Source organism: Bos indicus, chromosome 22 (assembly GCF_029378745.1).
Source record: "Bos indicus isolate NIAB-ARS_2022 breed Sahiwal x Tharparkar chromosome 22, NIAB-ARS_B.indTharparkar_mat_pri_1.0, whole genome shotgun sequence".
NCBI lineage: Eukaryota > Metazoa > Chordata > Mammalia > Artiodactyla > Bovidae > Bos > Bos indicus.
This window is the reverse complement of record NC_091781.1, coordinates 60,641,116-60,663,309: the sequence shown is the minus strand read 5'-3', so window position 1 is coordinate 60,663,309 and position 22,194 is coordinate 60,641,116. Positions and strand designations below refer to the sequence as shown.

General features: G+C 46.0%; 1 protein-coding gene across 3 annotated transcripts in view; it reads right to left on the bottom strand.

Moving 5' to 3' along the window:
- Positions 1-2,059: 2,059 nt before the first annotated feature.
- CFAP100 (cilia and flagella associated protein 100) overlaps positions 2,060-22,194 on the bottom strand; it is a 52,355-nt gene continuing 32,220 nt past the window's right edge. The window contains exons 18-19 of one of the 3 annotated variants that reach the window (XR_011563110.1): positions 2,836-4,841; positions 2,071-2,475 (exon numbers count right to left, since the gene is read on the bottom strand). Coding sequence is in view for 1 of the 3 variants with exons in the window: in XM_019958083.2 (XP_019813642.2) it covers positions 4,821-4,841 (21 nt within the window). In the remaining 2 variants the exon portion in view is untranslated. Of the gene's footprint in view, positions 4,842-22,194 lie in introns of all 3 variants that reach the window. The other 2 variants (XR_011563109.1, XM_019958083.2) reach the window with 2 other exon arrangements.

Genomic DNA, 22,194 nt, shown 5'->3' with positions numbered 1-22,194 from the left:
AGTCCATGGGGTCGCAAAGAGTCAGACACGACTGAGAGACTGAACTGAACTGATTCTTAAAGATCTTATTCAGAAAATCAAAAGACAAGCCACAATCTGGGAGAGAAGTACTCATATCTGATAAAGGATTTGGACTCAAAATAGACAAAGACCTCTTGAACAATCCCATAAAAAATGAGTAAAGATCTGAACAGACACTCAGCCAAAAAAAGATATACAGATAGTCAAAAACAAAAACATGCTCAACGTCATACACCATTAGGGAATTACAAATTAAAATCATGAGCTATCACATCACACATATTATTAGGACTGCTGAACTCTAGATATATGACAATACCCATTCCTGGAGGCTGAGGAACAGCAGGAACGCCCCCTCACTGCTGGTGGGCACACGCACAGCCACTTTATAGCACAGTCGGGCAGTTTTCTCTGAAGCTAAACAAACCTCACCTTGGGATCCGACAATCATTATTTCCAGTATTTAAGAAAATGCTTTGAAAAATCCATGCCCAAATGCAAACAAAGATGGACTTATGCACAGCAGCACTATCCATAATAGTTAAAAACTTGAAGGCAAGTAGAGTAGGCCACTCCAAAATATGCCTGTCTGGTGTGAGGATTATTTCAGTTAGCTTCGCGGGGGCGGGGGGCGGGGGGGGGGGGCGGGGGGCGGGGCGGGGCAAGAGGACTCTCAGTAAACAAAGTAGCAGTTGCCTTTTGTGAAGGACATTTACAACAGAGAAATCTCTGCATTTAAGGGTTGCCTCTGTTTGCACCAGAAATAGAAGGATAATCAACTCAGGTAACTTGTCAATGGAGAGGTCCTGTCTTAAATCTACCAACAATTGTACCCTTCTTTACTGTGTCTTGCATGATAACCTTCCGTAACTGGCTTCTCCCATTCCCCAGGGTCTTACTTCTGTCTTCAGCTGAAGATGGTATTTAAGGTGGTGGCTTAGGATATTTCAGGGAGTGACTCCGTTTCTGTGGTAGCTCCCCTGTATACAGTAGGCATTTGTTGTTTTAGTCACTAAGTCATGTTCAACTCTGGGATCCCATGGACTGTAGCCCCTCAGGCTCCTCTGTCTATGGGATTCCCCAGGAAAGAATACTGGAGTGGGTTGCCAACTCCTTTTCCAGGGGATCTTCACAACCCAGGGGTCAAACCCATCTCTCCTGTTTTGCAGGCAGATTCTTTACCACTAAGCCACCAGGGAAGCATAGAGGAGGTATGTTTCTGTTTTTTCTCCTGGTGATTTGTCTTTTAATATGGAAGGGTAGAGTGAAAATTGTTTTTCCTCCCATACATATGTAATGGAGTATTACTCAGCAGCACAAAGGAATGGACTACCAACCCTCAAAAGGCATGGTTAAATCTCACATGTATATTACTCAGTGAAAACACAGTCTGAAGAGACAGCGTGCAGTATGACCTCATTTATGAGGGGTGGGCTCAGTCTGTGGGTCCTCCTGTTTCCTGAATCTCAGAGGGAGCAGGCTCCAGGGGGCCGTGGAGCAGATATGTGGAGTTCTGCTGCAGATAAGAAATTCAAACTGAAATAGAGACAAATATCTTATGATTTCTCCAAAACAGTTACAGAGCAATCAACTGGAAACCATATGAAATGAAATGATTGCAAACACAAACTGTAAAACTCACACCAAATTCACTCAGATTGATTAACATACATTTAACATGCAAAACAATCAAAATTATATGTATATATAAGAAAATATACATGGCCTTGGCTTTGGTCTGAAGATCATGAGCTTTGAGTTTTAACACAGATATAGCCAATATACAAAAGAAAAAAGTATTGTGGACTTTATAAAATTAAAGATTTCTCCCCTGAAAGACCTTATTCAGAAAGTCTAAAGACAAGCCACAAACTGGGAGAAAAATATTTGCAAACACATATCTGATAAAGGATTTGGACCTAAAATAGACAAAGACCTCTAAAACAGCCCCAGTTTAAAAAAAAATAAATAAATGGGTAAGGAGCTAAACAGAAACACCTGGCCAAAGGAGATATGCAGATGCTAAATATCATACAAAAAGTATACAAAACTATCATACTACTAGGGAATAACAATTAAAATCATGAGATAGCACACTGCACCTATTAGCACTGCTGTGCTCCAAATATATGACAGTAGCGACTGCTGGAGGGTGAGGAACAACAGAAACCAGACACTCTCCTTCATTGCTGGTGGTTGCAGGAAGGGGGACCCCTTCCAGGGCCCGAAACTGAGCTCTCGTCTAACACTCAGAAATGAATTGTCCGAGGAGACACATGTGCTGACAAAGAAAGAGATTTTATTGGGAAAGGGCACCCGGACAGAGAGCAGTAGGGGAAGGGAATCCAGAACAGCTCTGTCACATGGCTCGCAGTCTCGGGTTTTATGGTGATAGGGTTAGTTTCCGGGTTGTCTTTAGCCAATAATTCTGACTCAGAGCCCTTCCTGGTGATGCTGAAGGAGGAAAGTAGGCTGAACGGGTTCCATCTTGAAAATCAGTCTCCATCTTGAAACCACCGTGAACTTTGCACCATATGCCTGGATGCCCACCTGATGGACACTAAATTATGTGCTCAGTATCCATGGAGACGACATACCCATCAGAAAACCGACCCCCAGATAAAAGGCCTCCAGGACTCGTGCGCAGACATCCCGTCACCAAGGGAGTGTACTAATTTACCCCAAAGCAACACAAATTATCTGTACAATGCCTATTGATATACGTTACCCTGTTTTTCCAACTAAGACTTACTGCATATAAACCATAGCTAGCCTTGACTGTATCTCTCTGTGGGCTTGGGCACGTGCACTTACGGTATATAAGGTTGTTACAAAGGCTGGTAGGGGTCCTTGGCTAAGAGGAGACTCTGCCTTGGGCCGGCCGGTGTAATACATTGCACTCCACTATTTGCATGGTCCTTCTGAGTGAGTTTGCTTCCTGGAGAGTGTGGCTACAGCAGTGCACACCCTGTTCAGCCAAGATGGATGCCAGCGAGGGTCCTGGGAGGTGGTCGCACATGTGGTGTCTCCTTTTGACCTTTCCTGAACTCTTCCGGTGGGCGGTGGCTTATGAGTTCTGTGTTCCTTACCAGGAATTTCTGTCACAAAACAACTCATGCAAATGGTTACCATGGTGCCTGGCCAGGGTGGGCGGTTTGAGTCAGTGTGCTTCCCTAGCAGTGGGAGGCTTGTACAGCCACTTGGTAAGATAGCTGGGCAGTTTTCTCCAAAGCTAAACAAGTCTCATGTTGGGATGCTCAGTATTAGTCAACTGCTTTGAAAATCTATCTCCAAATTCAAACAAGGATGAAATTATGCACAGCAGCACTATCATAATAGGTAAAAACGAACAAATCAGAATATCCTTCAATAGATGAACACACAAGCAAAGTGGGATACATCCATGTCAGGGCAAATAGAATATACCACCCCAAAATATGCCTTTCTGGCATAAGGAATATTTCAGTCTCATTTAAAAACAAAAACAAACAAACAAAAAAAAAAACAGGAATCTCAGAAAACTCTACGGAGATTCCTCAGTTGTGAAGGACATTTACAACAGAGAAATCTCCGTATTTAAGGGCTGCCCCTCTTTGCACCAGAAATAGGATGATTAAACCTCAAGTAGATCTTTTCAATGGAGGCTGCTGCTGCTGCTGCTGCTGCTGCTAAGTCGCTTCAGTTGTGTCTGACTCTGTGTGACCCCAGAGACAGCAGCCCACCAGGCTCCCCTGTCCCTGGGATTCTCCAGGCAAGAACACTGGAGTGGGGAGCCCTGACTTAAATCTGCAAACAATCATACCCTTCTTTACTGTGTTTTGCATGATAACCTGCCAAAACTGGCTTCCCTCCTCCAAGGACTTTCTCCTATTGTTTTTATCTGAAGATAGTATTTTAAATTATGGCCTTGAACGTTAAAGGGAGTAAGTACCTCACTTTCTCTGGGTAGCTCTTGTATATACAGGAGGCATGTGCTTAGTCGCTCAGTCATGTCCGACTCTTCGAGACCCACGGACTGTACCCTGCCAGGCTCCTCTGTCCATGGGATTCTCCAGGCAAGAATACTGGAGTACATTGCCATTCCCTCCTGCAGGGGATCTTCCCAACCCGGGGATCTTCCCAACCCTGGGATCAAACCCAGGTCTCCCGCATTGCAGGTGCATTCTTTACCATCAGAGCCACCAGGAACACACATACAGGAGGTATACAGGTTATTAAACTTCTGTTTTTCTCCTGGTAATCTGTTTTTTTCTTTTTTACAGGGGAAGTCTCTACCAAGAATCTGGAAGGGTAGAAGGAAAATTGTTTTTCTTTACAAGCATATACAATGGAACACTGCTCAGCAATAGAAAGGAATGAACCATCAGCCCATATATTGTTAAGTGAAAGAATCCAGCCTAAAGAGGCTGCACATGCTATTGATCTCAAAGAGGGGGCATTTATAACCAGGAAGTGTTAATCTTTAATTTACACTGGATCTGCTTCTGTGACTTCAACCCTGTTTTGTTATTATAAATATACATAATGGCCTGCCTCTGGGAGACAACCTGAGCCTCCCGCCTGTGAAGGACGAACTGTAAGGAAGTGAGGCTAACACATCCCCCTGCCTGAGGCTTGCCATTCTAGGAGACATCTGCAAGGATTGAAAAGTCTTTTTGCTTTGTTTTCTCACCTGCTCCCATTTCTGATCCATAAGAGCCTGGCCACCAGGCCCTGACAAAATGGATGTTTTGAGGTACGAGCCTGCATCTTCTCAGTCAGCTGGCTCCTGAGTTAAGTCTCTTCCTTGCCTCAACACCTCATCTCTCGGATTCATTGGCCTGTTGTGAGACGAGTGAGCTTGGACTCAGTAACAGAGTAAGCAGGGGCATGAAGTGGGATCTTAATTCCCTGCCCAGGAACTGAACCTGGCCAGCCTGGATGAAAACCAGGAATCCTAGACACCAGAGCAGCAAGGGCTAGGAGCTAGAAGATATTTTCCCTTGACTCTTTGTCCTAGGGAAAAATGCATTTATCACAGAGGCAGAAACTGTAAACGCAAGTATAAAATTCATTATTATAGAAATAGCCTAACAACAGGTGGGAGAGCACATAGAGAAACAATTTGTTTCGTTGAGACAGAAGCAAGGGAGAGAAAGTGTGTAGGCAGCCCCCTGGTGAGGAGGAGCACAGTAAAGAGGTGGTTAAGTCATTCATACAGGCCAGTTCTTCCGGGTCTCTGTCTTCCTTCAGCCAGTTATCTGGTTTCTTTTTCAACCTAATCTACACTGGGACCCTCCCGTTGGTGTGCACACACCCCTCAGCCAAGATGGATCTCAAAGTGAAGGTTTCTGGGAGGAGCAACTCATTATGGCCTGGCATTGTCCCCAGACCTTTAACCCACCAAAAGCCTTCCTGTGCACGTGTAGTGTCTCCTTGTCCCAAAAGAGGGGGAGCAGCCATCCCTGAAGCCTTTTCTCACGTAGGGCTTTGCCCCTCTTTGTCGTTGCCTTGACTACTACCTTGACTATTGCCACGACTGTTACTCTAAGATGTTTACAAGAGACAAACCCTGGCTATTTGCCCTGTTTCTGTTGTCATTTCCATTTCAGAGGGCAAAAAGGAGGCTGATTGCAAATGCCTTAACCGGAGTCCAGCTATCTCTTGTCTCAGGAAATGCTAAGAGTTGTGAGTATCCAGCTGAAGCCCACTTCTTCATGCCCCTTGAAATGCAAACAGGAGGCCAGTTGCTAGTGTCTAACCTGGAGCCCAGCTATCTCCTACATCATTATGGCCCCATTTATGACATCCTGGATGAGGCAAAGCTGCACAGATAATAAGCAGATCATGGGGTGGGGGTTAAAGGAGTCCATGTGATCCTTTGGAATGGATACCTGTCACTATGCATCTGTCTAAGCCCACAGATCTGTATAGCCCAAGGGTCGATTATAATCTACTGGATTTTAGTTGTTTTGGGTGTAGGAGGGGACACACAATGTGACATCGCATCTAACTGTAACAAATACATAGAAAAACCTCACTGTACCGGACGAGGCAACAGGTGCTGACAACTTGGAAATGAGCAGAATCTGTAGACTAAAGGCAAAATGGAGCTTTCATAGACAGTGGGCTCTATTTTACAGAGGTCTTTCCAGGGTGTGGTAGCTAAGAACACTCAAACCTCTGAACACGTCACCTGGAAAGGAGCAACATGGAGAGAAACGGCAGATAATGGGCACCGAGCTCCTCACTGTGGGACTGAGAATTACAGATAAACGGAGGGAGAGCCTCTGCCCTGGTGACCCTGGATCTGGACTTCCTGGGAGGATGACGTGGGGAGCTGACTAGCTGGGGGAAACGCACAGACCTCTGCAGTGGGGTCTGAACTGTGGTCTTGGAGAAGACCTGCACACGTAGGAACCTCACGCCCCATCTTTCCCCCCATACCTGCTGGAAACACCCCATGATCTGTGAGGTGCAGATTTTAAGACATTCTTGACCCCAGGCAGGTACAGGAGTGTGAGGGTCTTGCTTTCCCCTAAGCTGTCCTAGAACCCAGGCCCTGGAGGTTGGAGCCAGGATGGGGGTGCCTGGGCCTCTAACCAGCAGCTGGTGGGAAGAAAGGAGACCAGTCCTGAGGGCAGGAGCTCCCTGACAGCTGTGAGCCTCGGTGCCCTGATACAATTCATCTCGAGTGGGGACATGAGCGGGGCTTGTAGTAATTTCTTTTTCCACCAGGGATCCTTTGATGAAAAGGCTTCCCCGGTGGCTCAGTGGTAAAGAACCCACCTGCCAATGCAGGAGATGCAGGAGAAGGGGATTTGACCCCTGGGCTGGGAAGATTCTCTGGAGGAGGAAATGGAAGCCCACTCCAGTATTCTTGCCTCAAAGATTCCAAGAGCAGTGGAGCCTGGCGGGCTACAGTCCACAGGGTCAGACATGACTGAGCATGGTCACACACCCTTTGAAGAAACCACGCAACGCTGGGCTCAGAAGTCTCCTGATAGGGTTTCAGACTCTGACACGGAGTTTTATAGGAACAGACAGAAGCTGAGCTCCTGCCAGCCAGTCCTTTCTGGCTGAGTTGATTCCACCAGGACTGCACCGCAGTCACCCGAGTGGAGCCTGCTGTGATCCACATGCCTCTGCCTGGCCTCTCCTCTTCTTGCAACGATTCCAGTGACATTTCCAGCCTGGACCCTCTCCTAGACCAGGTGCATCTATCCAGCCACCGCATCCCTATCTCACCTGGAGGGTCAAGAGGCCTCTCAGAGGACTGTGATCCTGCTGCTTCCACACCCAGGAGACAGCCCAGCCTCCCCTGGTTGCTGAGACCAGACACGCAGGGCCTCCCAGTCTCCCACTTCCTCGTGCCCCAGTGACTGCCAGTTCCCCCTCCAGAGCCTACGGCCAGTCACCACACTGACTTCCCTCTATGGCCACAACCTTTGCTCAAGCCTGCTCCCTCCATCAGGCCTTAGCAAAGCTCCCTGCCCCTACGGTGTATCTCACACCCCATCCCAATGTGGTCTTTCTGAAGCATAAACTGTGGAACCACACGCTGGGGTCATAGGGCAATATTTCCAGAATTAGCTAAGCTCCATGGCAACCACTTTCAAGGGTCATTCCGTTTGTCGTGAGTCATTCTGTCCCTTGGACTTCCCTGGTGGCTCAGATGGTAAAGCATCTGCCTACAATGCAGGAGACCCGAGTTCAGTCCCTGGATCAGGAAGATCTCCTGGAGAAGGAAATAGCAACCCACTCCAGTATTCTTGCCTGGAGAATCCCATGGACAGAGGAGCCTGGTGGGCTACAGCCCACGGGATCGTGAAGAGTCGGACCTGACTGAGCGACTTCACTTCACTTTTCATTTCACATTCTGTCCCTAAATAGCAAGTAGGCATACTCCATACTAGGGGCAAAGTAGGCAATCAAAAGACCCCCAGCCAATGATAACACCATCCCATCTCATAGGAACTTTGTCCTGAGACCATAACAACTGGCTACAAGCCCATGAAAGGGGTCAGCTCTTCCTGGTCAGTCAGGAAGTCTGCTCGCTCTCTCCTCAGTGGCCCTCCCTATCTCAGTCCTCTGTTCTCAGCAAATTCTCTCTTCTAAAATACTGCCTGCTCTGTCTGTGTGTCTCTCTGTCTCTCTCCCTGCCATGTAAGGACACAGTGTTACACATATTACCCTTTGCTCACCCTTACAGCACTGCCTTCCCCTTGGAGTTACATATCAGAAGGCCACAGAGTCACTGAACTGCTAGAGTCAATTACTGGGCTACTGACACCAGCCAAGGACTGTTTTTGACAAGATCCTAACACCTCTGTTCCTCATCACTAAGTCCTGACTGCAAGCCCTTGTCTTATATAAGCCCCTGGACTCCTCAAAGGAGGGGGCACAGTTCTCAAGGCATGACCCTATGGGGTTCCCCTCTCCACTAGCTGGAAATTTCTATTAGGAAGTTCTGTTCTGTAACTTCAGAGTTAAATTATTATGCCTTCAAAGTTTTTATAAGGCATTCAGCACAGACCTTTTTCAATGTATAAATCGAGCCAAAGCAAAATTCCTATTTTTAAATAAGAGGTTCTGGGATCACCAGAGTCGGGTAGAGCTGAGGAAGTCAGGCCCTTTTTGCCTCAGTTCAGTTCAGTTCAGTCACTCAGTCATGTCCGACTCTTTGCAACCCCATGGACTGCAGCACACCAGGCCTCCCTGTCCATCACCAACTCCCAGAGTTTATTCAAACTCATGTACATTGAATCAGTGATGCCATCCAACTGTCTCATCTTCTGTCATCACCTTCTCCTCCTGCCTTCAATCTTTCCCAGAATCAGGGTCTTTTCCAGTGAGTCAGTATTCGCATCAGGTGGCCAAAGTATCGGAGCTTCAACTTCAGCATCAGTCCTTCCAAAGAATATTCAGGACTGATTTCCTTTAGGATGGACTGGTTAGATCTCCTTGCAGTCCAAGGGACTCTCAAGAGTCTTCTCCAAGACCACAGTTCAAAAGCATCAATTCCACGGCGCTCAGTTTTTTTATGGTCCAACTCTCACGTCCATATATGACCACTGGAAAAACCGTAGCTTTGACTAGATGGACCTTTGTCAGCAAAGTATGTCTGTGCTTTTTAATGTGCCGTCTAGATGGCACCCCACTCCAGTACTCTTGCCTGGAAAATCCCATGGACGGAGGAGCCTGGTAGGCTGCAGTCCATGGGGTCGCTAAGAGTCGGACACGACTGAGCGACTTCACTTTCACTTTTCACTTTCATGCACTGGAGAAGGAAATGGCAACCCACTCCAGTGTTCTTGCCTGGAGAATCCCAGGGATGGGGAAGCCTGGTGGGCTGTCAGACGTCTATGGGGTCGCACAGAGTCGGACACGACTGAAGCGACTTAGCAGCAGCAGCAGCAGCAGCAGCAGCAGATTGGTAATAGCTTTTCTTCCAAGGAGGAAGCGTCTTTTAATTTCATGGCTGCAGTCAGCAACTGCAGTGATTTGGGAGCTCAGGAAGAAAAAAAAAAAAAACACTCTCACCACTTCCATTGATTCCTCATCCTTTTGCCATGAAGTGATGGGACCAGATGCCATGATCTTCGTTTTTTGAATGTTGTTTTAAGCTAGCTTTTTCACATTCCTCTTTCACTTTCATCAAGACGCTATTTAATTCTCCTTCACTTTCTGCCATAAGGGTGCTGTCATGTGCGTATCTGAGATTATTTCAGGCAGCCTCTCCTTCTCCTGGTGCTGGGGATCCCAGTTCCAACCTCCTGCCTGAGAATGCAGCCTTCTGACACCTAAGAACTCCCAGCAGTGCACAGTGAGCCCTGAAGGGACTCGTCTGGACTTGCTGTTTGTGAGATGCTGTAGGGGAAAGGAGTGAGACTCAGGCCCGGTCTTCTTTGCTCAGGCACATCCCACTCATTTATTGCACAGCCCATGAGGCCAGCTGGCCCTAAGGGTCCCCTTGCCCCCAGGATCCAGAGGGCATGGCAAAGTGCTGCCTCCTTGTGGACATTTCCTGTAACTACAACATGACCACAGGCACCTCAGTTCAACACAAAAGGCCTGGGATTCCCAGCCAGCTGCCCCCAGGGAATGGCAGTGGATGTTCAGGAAGCCAACTGCCAAAAGAAAACTGTCCTCACAGCCTTAACGGAGAAGAAAGGAAGAAAAAACAGAAAAGCACAGGCACACCCAACCTCCCCACCAGGCAAGGCTCTCAGGATCCCTGATTACTGCAAGGATGCAGATGGAAAAGACAATGGGAAGTCACATTGCAACACTCACTAATGCCAACATGGCACGGCTATAGGCAATCAGCGTGGGAGAGAGTCTGGAGGAAGAAGAACCGCCCTAGGCTGTGGCTGGAAACACCCACTGACAGCAGCCACTAGAATGCAGACAGACAGTCTCTGAATGCCTGAAAGAAACCCTCTCAAGTCAGGCCTAAGGTCATTCCCGCACCTTGGCCTGTCTCCTGAGAGCTCCATCGATCAAAAGGCACATCAGCCCAACTAACCTCGAGCACTGCTTCCTCAGGAGCCTAGACACACACGTCGCAAAACCCCCAACGAGAGACTGAAGCTTAAACAAAGTGTTGTACATAGATCCAGTAGACGGTTTCTCACTCAGAAAAAAAGACCCAGAAAGTAGGGAACTCTAACCCTGGGAGACACGGATGGCTGGCCCATGAAGGGTAGGAGGCCAAGAGTAGTCAGGCAGGCAGAGGAAGATCCGAGTATATGAAGTCTAGTCTAGGCCAAGTGAGGACAGACATGGGAGGCAACAAATCAACATCCCAGAAAGAGATGCTGAGAGTTCAGTCAAAGAGAGCGTTTCGGAAAGAAAGAAAGAGCACGGCCTGGGACAAATCAGCGGGTAATTACCCAAAATGAAAGCAGATCTGTCCTGTAATGAATCACCCACGTGGACTGTACCCTTTCCTCTTCCCTTCCATCCACACAGATGTACAACTCTGTAGCTCTAAGAGATTATCCAGACCAGTTATCGGTTATCTTCCTGCTTTCCATTGGCAAAAAAAGGGTATCTGAGGTAGAAAAGGCATAAAGACCTGATGCTCAGCACTCTGCTCGACCTCCTAAGGCAGATAGTACCCCCAGAACCATAGAGAAAACCCAGAGATGACTTCATACCTGAATCAGGCGACAGTAAAGTGACAACCGTCACAGCAGGTCGACTGGATATGCTGCAGGTAGTACTGGCAAGATGTTAGAGAAAGGGGAGGAACGCAGTGCCTACTGTATGATGTCCAGCCTCCCTGACTTGGGATGCTATCCCGTCCCTGGAGGCCGAGCAGGCTTGAGTCCCACTGCTGAACTGGGGTGAGGTCAAAACAGTTTGGCAGGGTGCCCTTCACTGAACAATTTTTAAAGGTTTAGTGTGTGCTGTGTCAGGCTGGGACAACCTTATGTTGTGGGATCAAGGCCGCTAGGAATTTCAAGGCAAAATTAAGCCAGTCTTCACTTCTGCTGGTCCTGGGGATCTTAGCTCAAGCCTGCTTCCTGTCAATGCTGCCTCCTGGCATATAAGCACCCTCAGCAGTGTACTGTGGACCCTGAAAAGATCAGTCTGGATTGGGGGTTTGTGTGATGCTGTATGGGGAAATAGTAGTGAGACTCGAGCCCTTTTGCTTTTGTTCAGGTAGAATCCAGATAGATAGTTCAGGTAGAATCTATAAACACAGAAAATTAATCAAACTGGTCACATGGGCCACAGCCTTGTCTAACTCAATGAAACTATGAGCCATGCCGTGTGGGGCCACCCAAGACGCATGGGTCATGGTGGAGAGTTCTGACAAAACATGGTCCACTGGAGAAGGGAATGGCAAACCACTTTAGTGTTCTTGCCTTGATAATCCCATGAACAGTATGAAAAGGCAAAAATATATGACACTTAAAGATAAACTCCCCAGGCCAGCAGGTGCCCCATATGCTACTAGAGAAGAGTGGAGAAATAACTCCAGGAAGAATGAAGAGAAGGAGCCAAAGTGCAAACAATGCCCAGTTGTGGATGTGACTGGTGATGGAAGCAAGCTCTGATGCTCTAAAGACCAATATTGCATAGGAACCTGGAATGTTAGGTCGGTGAATCAAGGTAAATTGGAAGTGGTCAAACAGGGGATGGCAAGGGTGAACACTGACATTTTAGGAGTCAGTGAACTAAAATGGACTGGAATGGGTGGGTTTAATGCAGATGACCATTATATCTACTACTGTGGGCAAGAATCCCTTAGAAGAATAGAGTAGCCCTCATAGTCAACAAGAGTCCAAAATGCACTACTTGGGTCTAATCTCAAAAATGACAGAATGATTTCTGTTCAAGGCAAACCACTCAATATCACAGTAATCCAAGTCTATGCCTCGACCAATAATACTGAAGAAGCTGAAACTGAAAGATTCTATGAAGACCTATAAGATGTTCTAGAACTAACACCCAAAAAATATGTCCTTTTCATTATAGGGGCTGGAATGCAAAAGTAGGAAGTCAAGAAACACCTGAAGTAATAGGCAAATTTGGCCTGGAAGTACAAAATGAAAGAGGGCAAAGGCTAACAAAGTTTTGCTAAGAGAACACACTGGTCACAGCAAACACCCTCTTCCAATAACACAAGAGAAGACTCTACACATGGACGTCACTGGATGGTCAATACTGAAATTAGATTGACCATATTATTTGCAGCCAAAGATGGAGAAGCTCTATATAGTCAGCAAAAAACAAGACCGGGAGCTGACTGTGGCTCAGATCATGAACTCCTTATTGCCAAAGTCATACTTAAAAGGAAGAAAGTAGGGAAAACCACTAGACCATTCAGTTATGACCTAAATCAAATCCCTTATGATTATACAGTGGAAGTGACAAACAGATTCAAGGGATTAGATCTGATAGAATGCCTGAAGAACTACGGACAGAGGTTCATGACAATGTACAAGAGACAGGGGTCAAGACCTTCCCCAAGGGAAAAAAAAAATGCAAAAAGGCAAAATGGTTGTCTGAGGAGGCCTTACAAATACTGAGAAAAGAAGAGAAGTGAAAGGCAAAGGAGAAAGGAAAGATATACACATCTGAATGCAAAGTTTCAAAGAAGAGCAAGGAGAGATAAGTAAGCCTTCCTCAGTGATCAGTGCAAAGAAATAGAGGAAAACGATAGAATGGGAAAGACTGGAGATTTCTTCAAGAAAATTAGAGATACCAAGGGAACATTTCATGCAAAGATGGGCACAATAAAGGACAGAATTTGTATGGACCTAACAGAAGCAGAAGATATTAAGAAGAGGTGGCAAGAATACACAGAAGAACTATACAAAAAAGATCTTCATGACCCAGATAACCATGATGGTGTGATCACTCACCTAAAGCCAGACATCCTGGAATGAGAGTCAAGTGGGCCTTAGGAAGCATTGCTACCAAAAAGATAGGGGAGGTGATGGAATTCCAGTTGAGCTATTTCAAATCCTACAAGATGATCCTGTGAAAGTGCTGCACTCAATATGCCAGCAAATTTAGGAAACTCACCAGTGGCCACAGGACTGGAAAAGATTAGTTTTCATTCCAACCCAAAATAAGGGCAATGCCAAAGAACGTTCAAACTACTGCACAACTGCACTCATCTCAAGCTAGCAAAGTAATGCTCAAAAGTCTCCAAGCCAGGCTTCAACAGTACATGAAGTGTGAACTTCCAGATGTTCAAGCTGGATTTAGAAAAGGCAGAGGAACCAGAGATGACATTGCCAGCATCCATTGGATCATAGAAAAAGCAAGAGAATTCCAGAAAAACATCTACTTCTGCTTAATTGATTACACCAAAGCCTTTGACTGTGTAGATCACAACAAAGTGTGGAAAATTCTTCAAGATATGGGCATATCAGACCACCTGAACTGCCTCCTGAGAAATCTGCGTGCAGGTCAAGAAGCAACAGTTAGAACCAGACATGGAACAATGGACTGGCTCCAAATTGGGAAAGGAGTACGTCAAGGCTGTATATTATCACCCTGCTTATTTACCTTATATGCAGAGTACATCATAAGAAATGCCAGGTTGGATGAAGTACAAGCTGGAATCAAGATTGCTGGGAGAAATATCAATAACCTCAGATATGCAGATGGCACCACCCTTATGGAAGAAAGCAAAGAAGAACTAAAGAGCCTCTTGATGAAAGTGAAAGAGGAGAGTGAAAAAGTTGGCTTAAAGCTCAACATTCAGAAAACTAAGATCATGGCATCTGGCCCCATCACTTCATGGCAAATAGATGGGGAAACAATGGAAAAAGTAACAGACTTTATTTTCTTGGGCTCCAAAATCACTGCAGATGGTAACTTCAGCCATGAAATCAAAAGATGCTTACTCCTTGAAAGAAAAGTTATGACCAACCTAGACAGCATATTAAAAAGCAGAGACAATACTTGCCAACAAAGGTCTGTCTAGTCAAAGCTATGGTTTTCCAGTAGTCATGTATGGATGTGAGAGTTGGACCATAAAGAAAGCTGAACACCAAAGAATTCATACTTTTGAACTGTGGTCTTGGAGAAGACTCTTGAGAGTCCCTTGGAATCCAAGACCAAACCAGTCCCTCCAAAAGGAAATCAGTCCTGAATATTCTTTGGAAGGACTGATACTGAAGCTGAAACTGCAATACTTTGGTAACCTGATGTGAAGACCTGACTCATTGGAAAAGACCCTGATGCTGGGAAAGATTGAAGGCAGGAGGAAAAGGGGACGAGATGGTTGGATGGCATCACCGATGCAACGGACATGAGTTTGAGCAAGCTCTGGGCATTGGTGATGGACAGGGAAGCCTGGCGTGCTGCGGTCCATGGGGTCACAACGAGTCGGACACAACTGAGCAACCGAACACAAGATGTGCTATGTTTATATGGTAGACTATTTCTCACTCATGTAAAACCGTCACTGAAGCTAGGGAATTGCGACACTAGTAGTCACAGGGATGGACTTTGAAGGGCCACACACTAAGGGGAGTCAGCCAGGCAGACGTAGAGCATGGTGCATGAGGCATTGTCCAGTAAACGGAAAGAGGGTGTTCAAGTCAACAAACTTACAATTCAGAAAGAGACTCTGAGGATTCAAAATCAAACAAATGGTTCCAGAAAAAAAAAAAAAAAAAACTGAAGTGAAGGGATGGAACAAATTAGGAGGTCTGTACCTAAATTGATTGAGGTCATACCTGAATGGTCTAGTGGTTTTCCCCACTTTCTTCAATTTCAGTCTGAATTTGGCAATAAGGAGTTCATGATCTGAGCCACAGTCAGCTCCCGGTCTTGTTTTTGCTGACCGTATAGAGCTTCTCCATCTTTGGCTGCAAAGAATGTAATCAATCTGATTTCGCTGTTGACCATCTGGTGATGTCCATGTGTAGAGTCTTCTCTTGGGTAGTTGGAAGAAGGTGTTTCCTATGACCAGTGCGTTCTTTTGGCAAAACTCTATTAGCCTTTTCCCTGCCTAGATCTGATAGACAGAGTGCCTCATGAACTATGGACACAGGTTCGTGACATTGTACAGGAGGCAGGGATCAAGACCATCCCCATGGAAAAGAAATGCAAAAAAGCAAAATGGCTGTCTGGGGAGGCCTTACAAATAGCTGTGAAAAGAAGAGAAGTGAAAAGCAAAGGAGAAAAGGAAAGATATACACATCTGAATGCAGAGTTACAAAGAATAGCAAGGAGAGATAAGAAAGCCTTTCTCAGCGATCAATGCAAAGAAATAGAGGAAAACAACAGAATGGGAAAGACTAGAGATCTCTTCAAGAAAATTAGAGATACCAAGGGAACATTTCATGCAAAGATGGGCTTGATAAAGGACAGAAATGGTATGGACCTAACAGAAGCCAAAGATATTAAGAAGACGTGGCAAGAATACACAGAAGAAGTGTACAAAAAAGAGCTTCATGACCCAGATAATCACGATGGTGTGATCACTGACCTAGAGCCAGACATCCTGGAATGTGAAGTCCAGTGGGCCTTAGAAAGCATCACTACGAACAAAGCTAGTGGAGGTGATGGAATTCCAGTTGAGCTATTTCAAATCCTGAAAGGTGATGCTGTGAAAGTGCCGCACTCAATATGCCAGCAAATTTGGAAAACTCAGCAGTGGCCACAGGACTGGAAAAGGTCAGTTTTCATTCCAATCCCAAAGAAAGGCAATGCCAAAGAATGCTCAGACTACCGCACAATTGCACTCATCTCACACACTAGTAAAGTAATGCCCAAAATTCTGCAAGCCAGGCTTCAGCAGTATGTGAACCATGAACTTCCTGATGTTCAAGCTGGTTTTAGAAAAGGCAGAGGAACCAGAGATCAAATTGCCAACATCCACTGGATCATTGAAAAAGCAAGAGAGTTCCAGAAAAACATCTACTTCTGCTTTATTGACTATACCATAGGCTTTGACTGTGTGGACCACAACAAACTCTGGAAAATTCTTAAAGAGATGGGAATACCAGACCACCTGACCTGCCTCTTGAGAAACCTGTATGCAGGTCAGGAAGCAACAGTTAGAACTGGACATGGACCAACAGACTGGTTCCAAATAGGAAAAGGAGTATGTCAAGGCTGTATATTGTCACCCTGCTTATTTAACTTATATGCAGAGTACATCATGAGAAATGCTGGGCTGGAAGAAGCATAAGCTGGAATCAAGATTGCTGGGAGAAATATCAATAACCTCAGATATGCAGATGACACCACCCTTATGGCAGAAAGTGAATAGGAACTAAAAATCCTCTTGATTAAAGTGAAAGAGGAGAGTGAAAAAGTTGGCTTAAAGCTCAACATTCAGAAACTAAGGTCATGGCATCTGGTCCCATCACTTCATGGCAGATAGATGAGGAAACAGTGGAAACAGTGACAGACTTTATTTTGGGGGGCTCCAAAATCACTGCAGATGGTAACTGCAGCCATGAAATTAAAAGATGCTTACTCCTTGGAAGGAAAGTTATGACCAACCTAGATAACATATTGAAAAGCAGAGATATTACTCTGCCAACAAAGGTCCGTCTAGTCAAGGCTATGGTTTTTCCAGTGGTCACATATGGATGTGAGAGTTGGACTGTGAAGAAGGCTCAGTGCCGAAGAATTGATGCTTTTGAACTGTGGTGTTGGAGAAGACTCTTGAGAGTCCCTTGGACTGCAAGGAGATCCAACCAGTCCATTCTGAAGGAGATCAGCCCTGGGTGTTCATTGGAAGGACTGATGCTGAAGCTGAAACTCCAGTACTTTGGCCACCTCACGTGAAGAGTTGACTCATTGGAAAAGACTCTGATGCTGGGAGGGATTGGGGGCAGGAGGAGAAGGGGACGACAGAGGATGAGATGGCTGGATGGCATCACTGCCTTGATGCACATGGGTTTGAGTGAACTCTGGGAGTTGGTGATAGGGAGGCCTGGTGCGCTGCAATTCTTGGGGTCGCGAAGAGATGGACACGACTGAGCGACTGAACTGAACTGAACCTAAATTGACAAGAAATCAATGTATCTAACAAGCAATCCATGAAGATAATCCTCTTTCTGCCTTCCTTCCTTCATTCCTTCCTTTGACATATGCACAGAAATCTTTATCTCTAAGAGATAATTCATAAAATTTATCTCCTGTTGAAAGGTTGTTGCTGAACCATGAAAGTCGCAGGGATTCTCATCCTCCGGAGGAGAATTCAACCCGGGGCCAGAGACAAGGCTTGAGAGTTTTTGTGTAACAGTTTTATTAAAGTATAAAAGAGATAGAGAAAGCTTCTGACATAGACATCAGAAGAGGGCAGAAAGAGTGCCCCCTTCTCTAGTGTTAGCAAGGGAGTTACATACTTTTTAATTAGTTATTGAAGTGAAGTCGCTCAGTCGTGTCCGACCCTTTGCGACCCCATGGACTGTAGCCCACCAGGCTCCTCCATCCATGGAATTTTCTAGGCAAGAGTACTGGAGTGGGTTGCCATTTCCTTCTCCATAATTAGTTATTACAATGAATCAAAAGAATGTCTGGAGGTTGTGAAGATCTACTAGACCCACTCTCATAATTTACATTTTAAGATAACACGATTAGCCAGGTTTTCAGGAAGGAGAAACTGTCCTCAAGCAGGATACACTGTTGTCATATGATCCTTAGTGCAGAGTTTAAACTGAGTTGTTTATTGTGTAATCATCAGTTCGAGGCTAAGGAATGTGGGAGGGAAAAGTTTATCCTTTCCTCCTCCTCGAGAACTCCAGACCCCTCTCTCCTTGGGGACCCCTGGATTTCTTATCAACCTGCCTAGGAGTTGACTCTCTCACTATCTTCCTGTTTATATTCACAGAAAAGTGTATCTGATATAAATAACTCACAAGGACCCGATGCTCACCACTCCACTCAACCTTCTGAGGCAAAAAGTCCAGGGAAAAGAGTAGAGATTCCCCACAGATAACTTGCATTCCAGGCCCCTGTGATGAAAAGGACATCTTTTTTTGGTCTCAGTTCTAGGAGGTCCTGTAGGCCTTCATAGAATTGGTATTTCAGGTTCTTCAAGATTAGAAGTTGGGGCATAGACTTGGATTACTTTGTTATTGAATGATTTGCCTTGGAAATGAACAGAGATCATTCTGTCTTTTTTGAGACTGCAGCCAAGTACTGCATTTCACTCTTTTGTTGACTGTCAGGGCTACTCCATTTCTTCTAAGGGATTCTTGCCCACAGTAGTTAATGGTCATCTGAATTCAGTTCACTTCAGTTCAGTCGCTCAGTCGTGTCTGACTCTTTGCGACCCCATGAAGCGCAGCACACCAGGCCTCCCTGTCCATCACCAACTCTCGGACTTCACTCAGACTCACGTGCATCGAGTCAGTGATGCCATCCAGCCATCTCATCCTCTGTCGTCCCCTTCTCCTCCTGCCCCCAATCCCAGCATCAGAGTCTTTTCCAATGAGTCAACTCTTCACGTGAGGTGGCCAAAGCACTGGAGTTTCAGCTTTAGCATCATTCCTTCCAAAGAACACCCAGGGCTGATCTCCTTCAGAATGGACTGGTTGGATCTCCTTGCAGTCCAAGGGACTCTCAAGAGTCTCCTCCAACCATAGTTCAAAAGCACATTATGGAGGTTCTTTTAAAAACTAAGCATGCAAGTACCCAGTGACCCAGAAACCCAATACCTAGAAGTAGATCCAGAATAAAAAGCAAAATTTTAAAAGACACCTGCACTCCAATGATCATGGCAGCCCTAGGTACAACAGCCAAGACAGAGGAGCAACTTAAGTGCACAAGGACAGATGAATGGATACAGAAAATGAGATGCATATACACGATGCAGTATTACCCAGGCATAAAGAAGGATGAAATAATGCCATTTCTAGTTATAGGGAAGAAACTTGAGGTGATCAAACTAAGTGAAGCAACTGAGAAAGGGAAAGAGAAATAATATAGAGCATCACTTCTGGTGGAATCTAAACACGGATACAAATGAACTTCATTACAAAAGACAGATTCACAGACTTAGAACTTACGGTTACCAAAATGGAAAGGTGGCGGGGGTGGGGGAGTAATTAGCTGGTACAGATCCGCACATACTTGTTAAAGCTGGTGCCATCGTGGTTGTTCAGTTGCTCAGTCACATCTCTTTGCAACCCCATGGACTACAGCCTGCCAGGCTCCTTTGTCCACGGGATTCTCTAGGCAAAAATACTGGAGTGGTTTGCCATTTCCTTCTCCAGGGGATTTTCGCAACCCAGGGATTGAGCCCAGGTCTCCTGAAAGTCTTCTGCATTGCAGGTGTATTCTTTTACCACTGAGCAAGCAGGGATGCCATAAAACAGGTGCCGAAGGGCTCTAAATAGTCACAAGTTTGACAGAGCTTTAAATGACATCTGCCCTCAAGAAACGTCCTGGGGTATTTCATCAGAAAAGAATTCCAAACAGGGCCAAGATTCAGGAAGCCTCTTTCAAGGGGTAAACTGCACACACAAAGCATAAAATGATAAAAGCGCATGGAGAGACACTCCACGACAGCAGTTATTAGACCAGTGCCACTCGGAGCTGCCACAAGGTACCGCCTCACGCTGGCCACGGTGCCAGCGTCCAAACGTTCTACAAAGAATAAAGATAAAATAAAGAAATAAAATAAAAGATCTGCAAAGAATGTACAGAAAATGAAACCCTCCTACAATCTTTTTGAGAACGTAAATGGTGAAGCCACTGCGGAAAACAGCATGGAGCTCCCAAGGAACACAGACATAGAGGTATCACATGACCCTGCAATCCCATTCATGGGCTTAGGTCCAGACAAAGTGAAGTGAAATTTGCTCAGTCGTGTCTGACCCTTTGCAACCCCATGGTCCATCCAGTTCATGGAATTCACTAGGCCAGAACACTGACGTGGGTAGCCTTTCCCTTCTCCAGAGGATCTTCCCAACCCAGGGATCAAACCCAAGTCTCCCTCATTGCAGGCGGATTCTTTACCAGATGAGCCACGAGGGAAGTGCAGGTCCACAGAAAATCGCCATTCAAAACAACACGTGCCCCTTGGTTTTCAGGGCAACACTATTTCAACAGGCAAGACGTGGAATCCACCAGAAGGTCCACTGACGGGATAATGAAGACTAGGCGGTACATCTGTACACTGGAATACTGCTCAACCATGAAACAGGGAAATGAGGTGCAGCAGCAGCACGATGGACCAAGAAATCATCACAGAAGTGAGGGAACTCAGAGAGAGAGAGACACATCATGAGATCTCACTTACGGGTGCAATCTACAAATTCACACCAATGACCTAGTGTACAAAACAGACTTCACAGCCTGAGAAAATCAAACTATGATTATGAAAAGAAAGTTAGACAGAAGGGATAATTAAGAGTTTAGGATTAACTATACACACTAATATTTAACAATCAAATAGGACCTAGTGAATAGAACAGGGAAATCTACTGAACAGACTGCAATAATCTATGTGAGGGAAAAAATGGAGAAAGAATGGATACGCTTCTATGTAAAATTGAATTAAGTTCCTGTACTGCTGAAACTAACAAAACAATAGAAATCAACTTGACTCCAATAGAAAATAAAAATTAAATTACCTGAAATCCATCTAGGGAACCCCAGACAGTGCCGACCCTGTGGATTTGACATGTGATACACTATGCCATTAATATGACACCACCAGAGGTTTTCACTCAGCAGAACACAGAGCAGCAACCCATTCCAAGGCGCCTCACCTCATGTGAATGTCCCAAGATGAAAGAAGAAAAAGGACCACTGGTTAATTAGGGCAACACCCTCAGTTCAGATGTTGGGAATCTCCGAGGGGCAAGACACACTGAGGTGAAGAGCAGACACAGGGTCTCCGGGCACAGGATCCGGACCCACGTGGTTAGGGTGAGACCCACACAAATCCCCAGACCCTGCATCTGGGGTCGCATGACCCTTGGTTAGGACACCAGGTCTCTGATGGCTGGGCCCCTATGGCAGAAACGAGTGGGTTCCTGGAACCTCCTGGGATGGTAGAAAGAAGCGTAGGGTGGGTCTCCTCGCCCCATACTTGTCCCAGAGAAGTCCTCCTCTCCTGCCCTTTGGTTCTGTCTGACACTGTTTTAACAGCTGTCACAATAATGTTGAACACACTACCTCAGTTCCAGCAGGCTCAGTTCTTTGTTTTCCCACTGAGGTGTTGAGAAAACACACACCAGGCGCAGGGCTAGAAGATGAGGGGCAGGTCTGGGCTCTGCTGACCAGGGATGGCCGACTGGAAGGCAATCACATAGCAACCTCACCTGCTGCCCGTTGGTTTTCTGCTGGATCCCTGCACCCTGGAATCAATTTACCAGGTGAGGCTGCCTCCCTACTCAAACCGAATCTGCTGGCAAACCAGGCAGCCCACCTGTGGGGTCTCCATGAGCCCCAGGGCAGGTGAACCTCAGGAGGAAAGACTGAGAGCCCAACCGCAGCACTGACCCTTGGTAGGGCCATGGAGCCCCACTCAGAGGAGGGCACGTCACCCAGAGAAGCCACCTCAGCTCCAGACCCCAGACATCTGAGCACTGACATTCAGACACAGGCACAGAATTTTCCAGGACAGAGGCCAGGCCAGTCTGCACCCAGGTCTCCACGTCTGAGTGCACACAGAACAGTCAGGTGGAAATATTCTCATTGTAGAAAGCACGCAGTCTTGTCTAAACATAATCAGTGCAGACAGGATTGAAA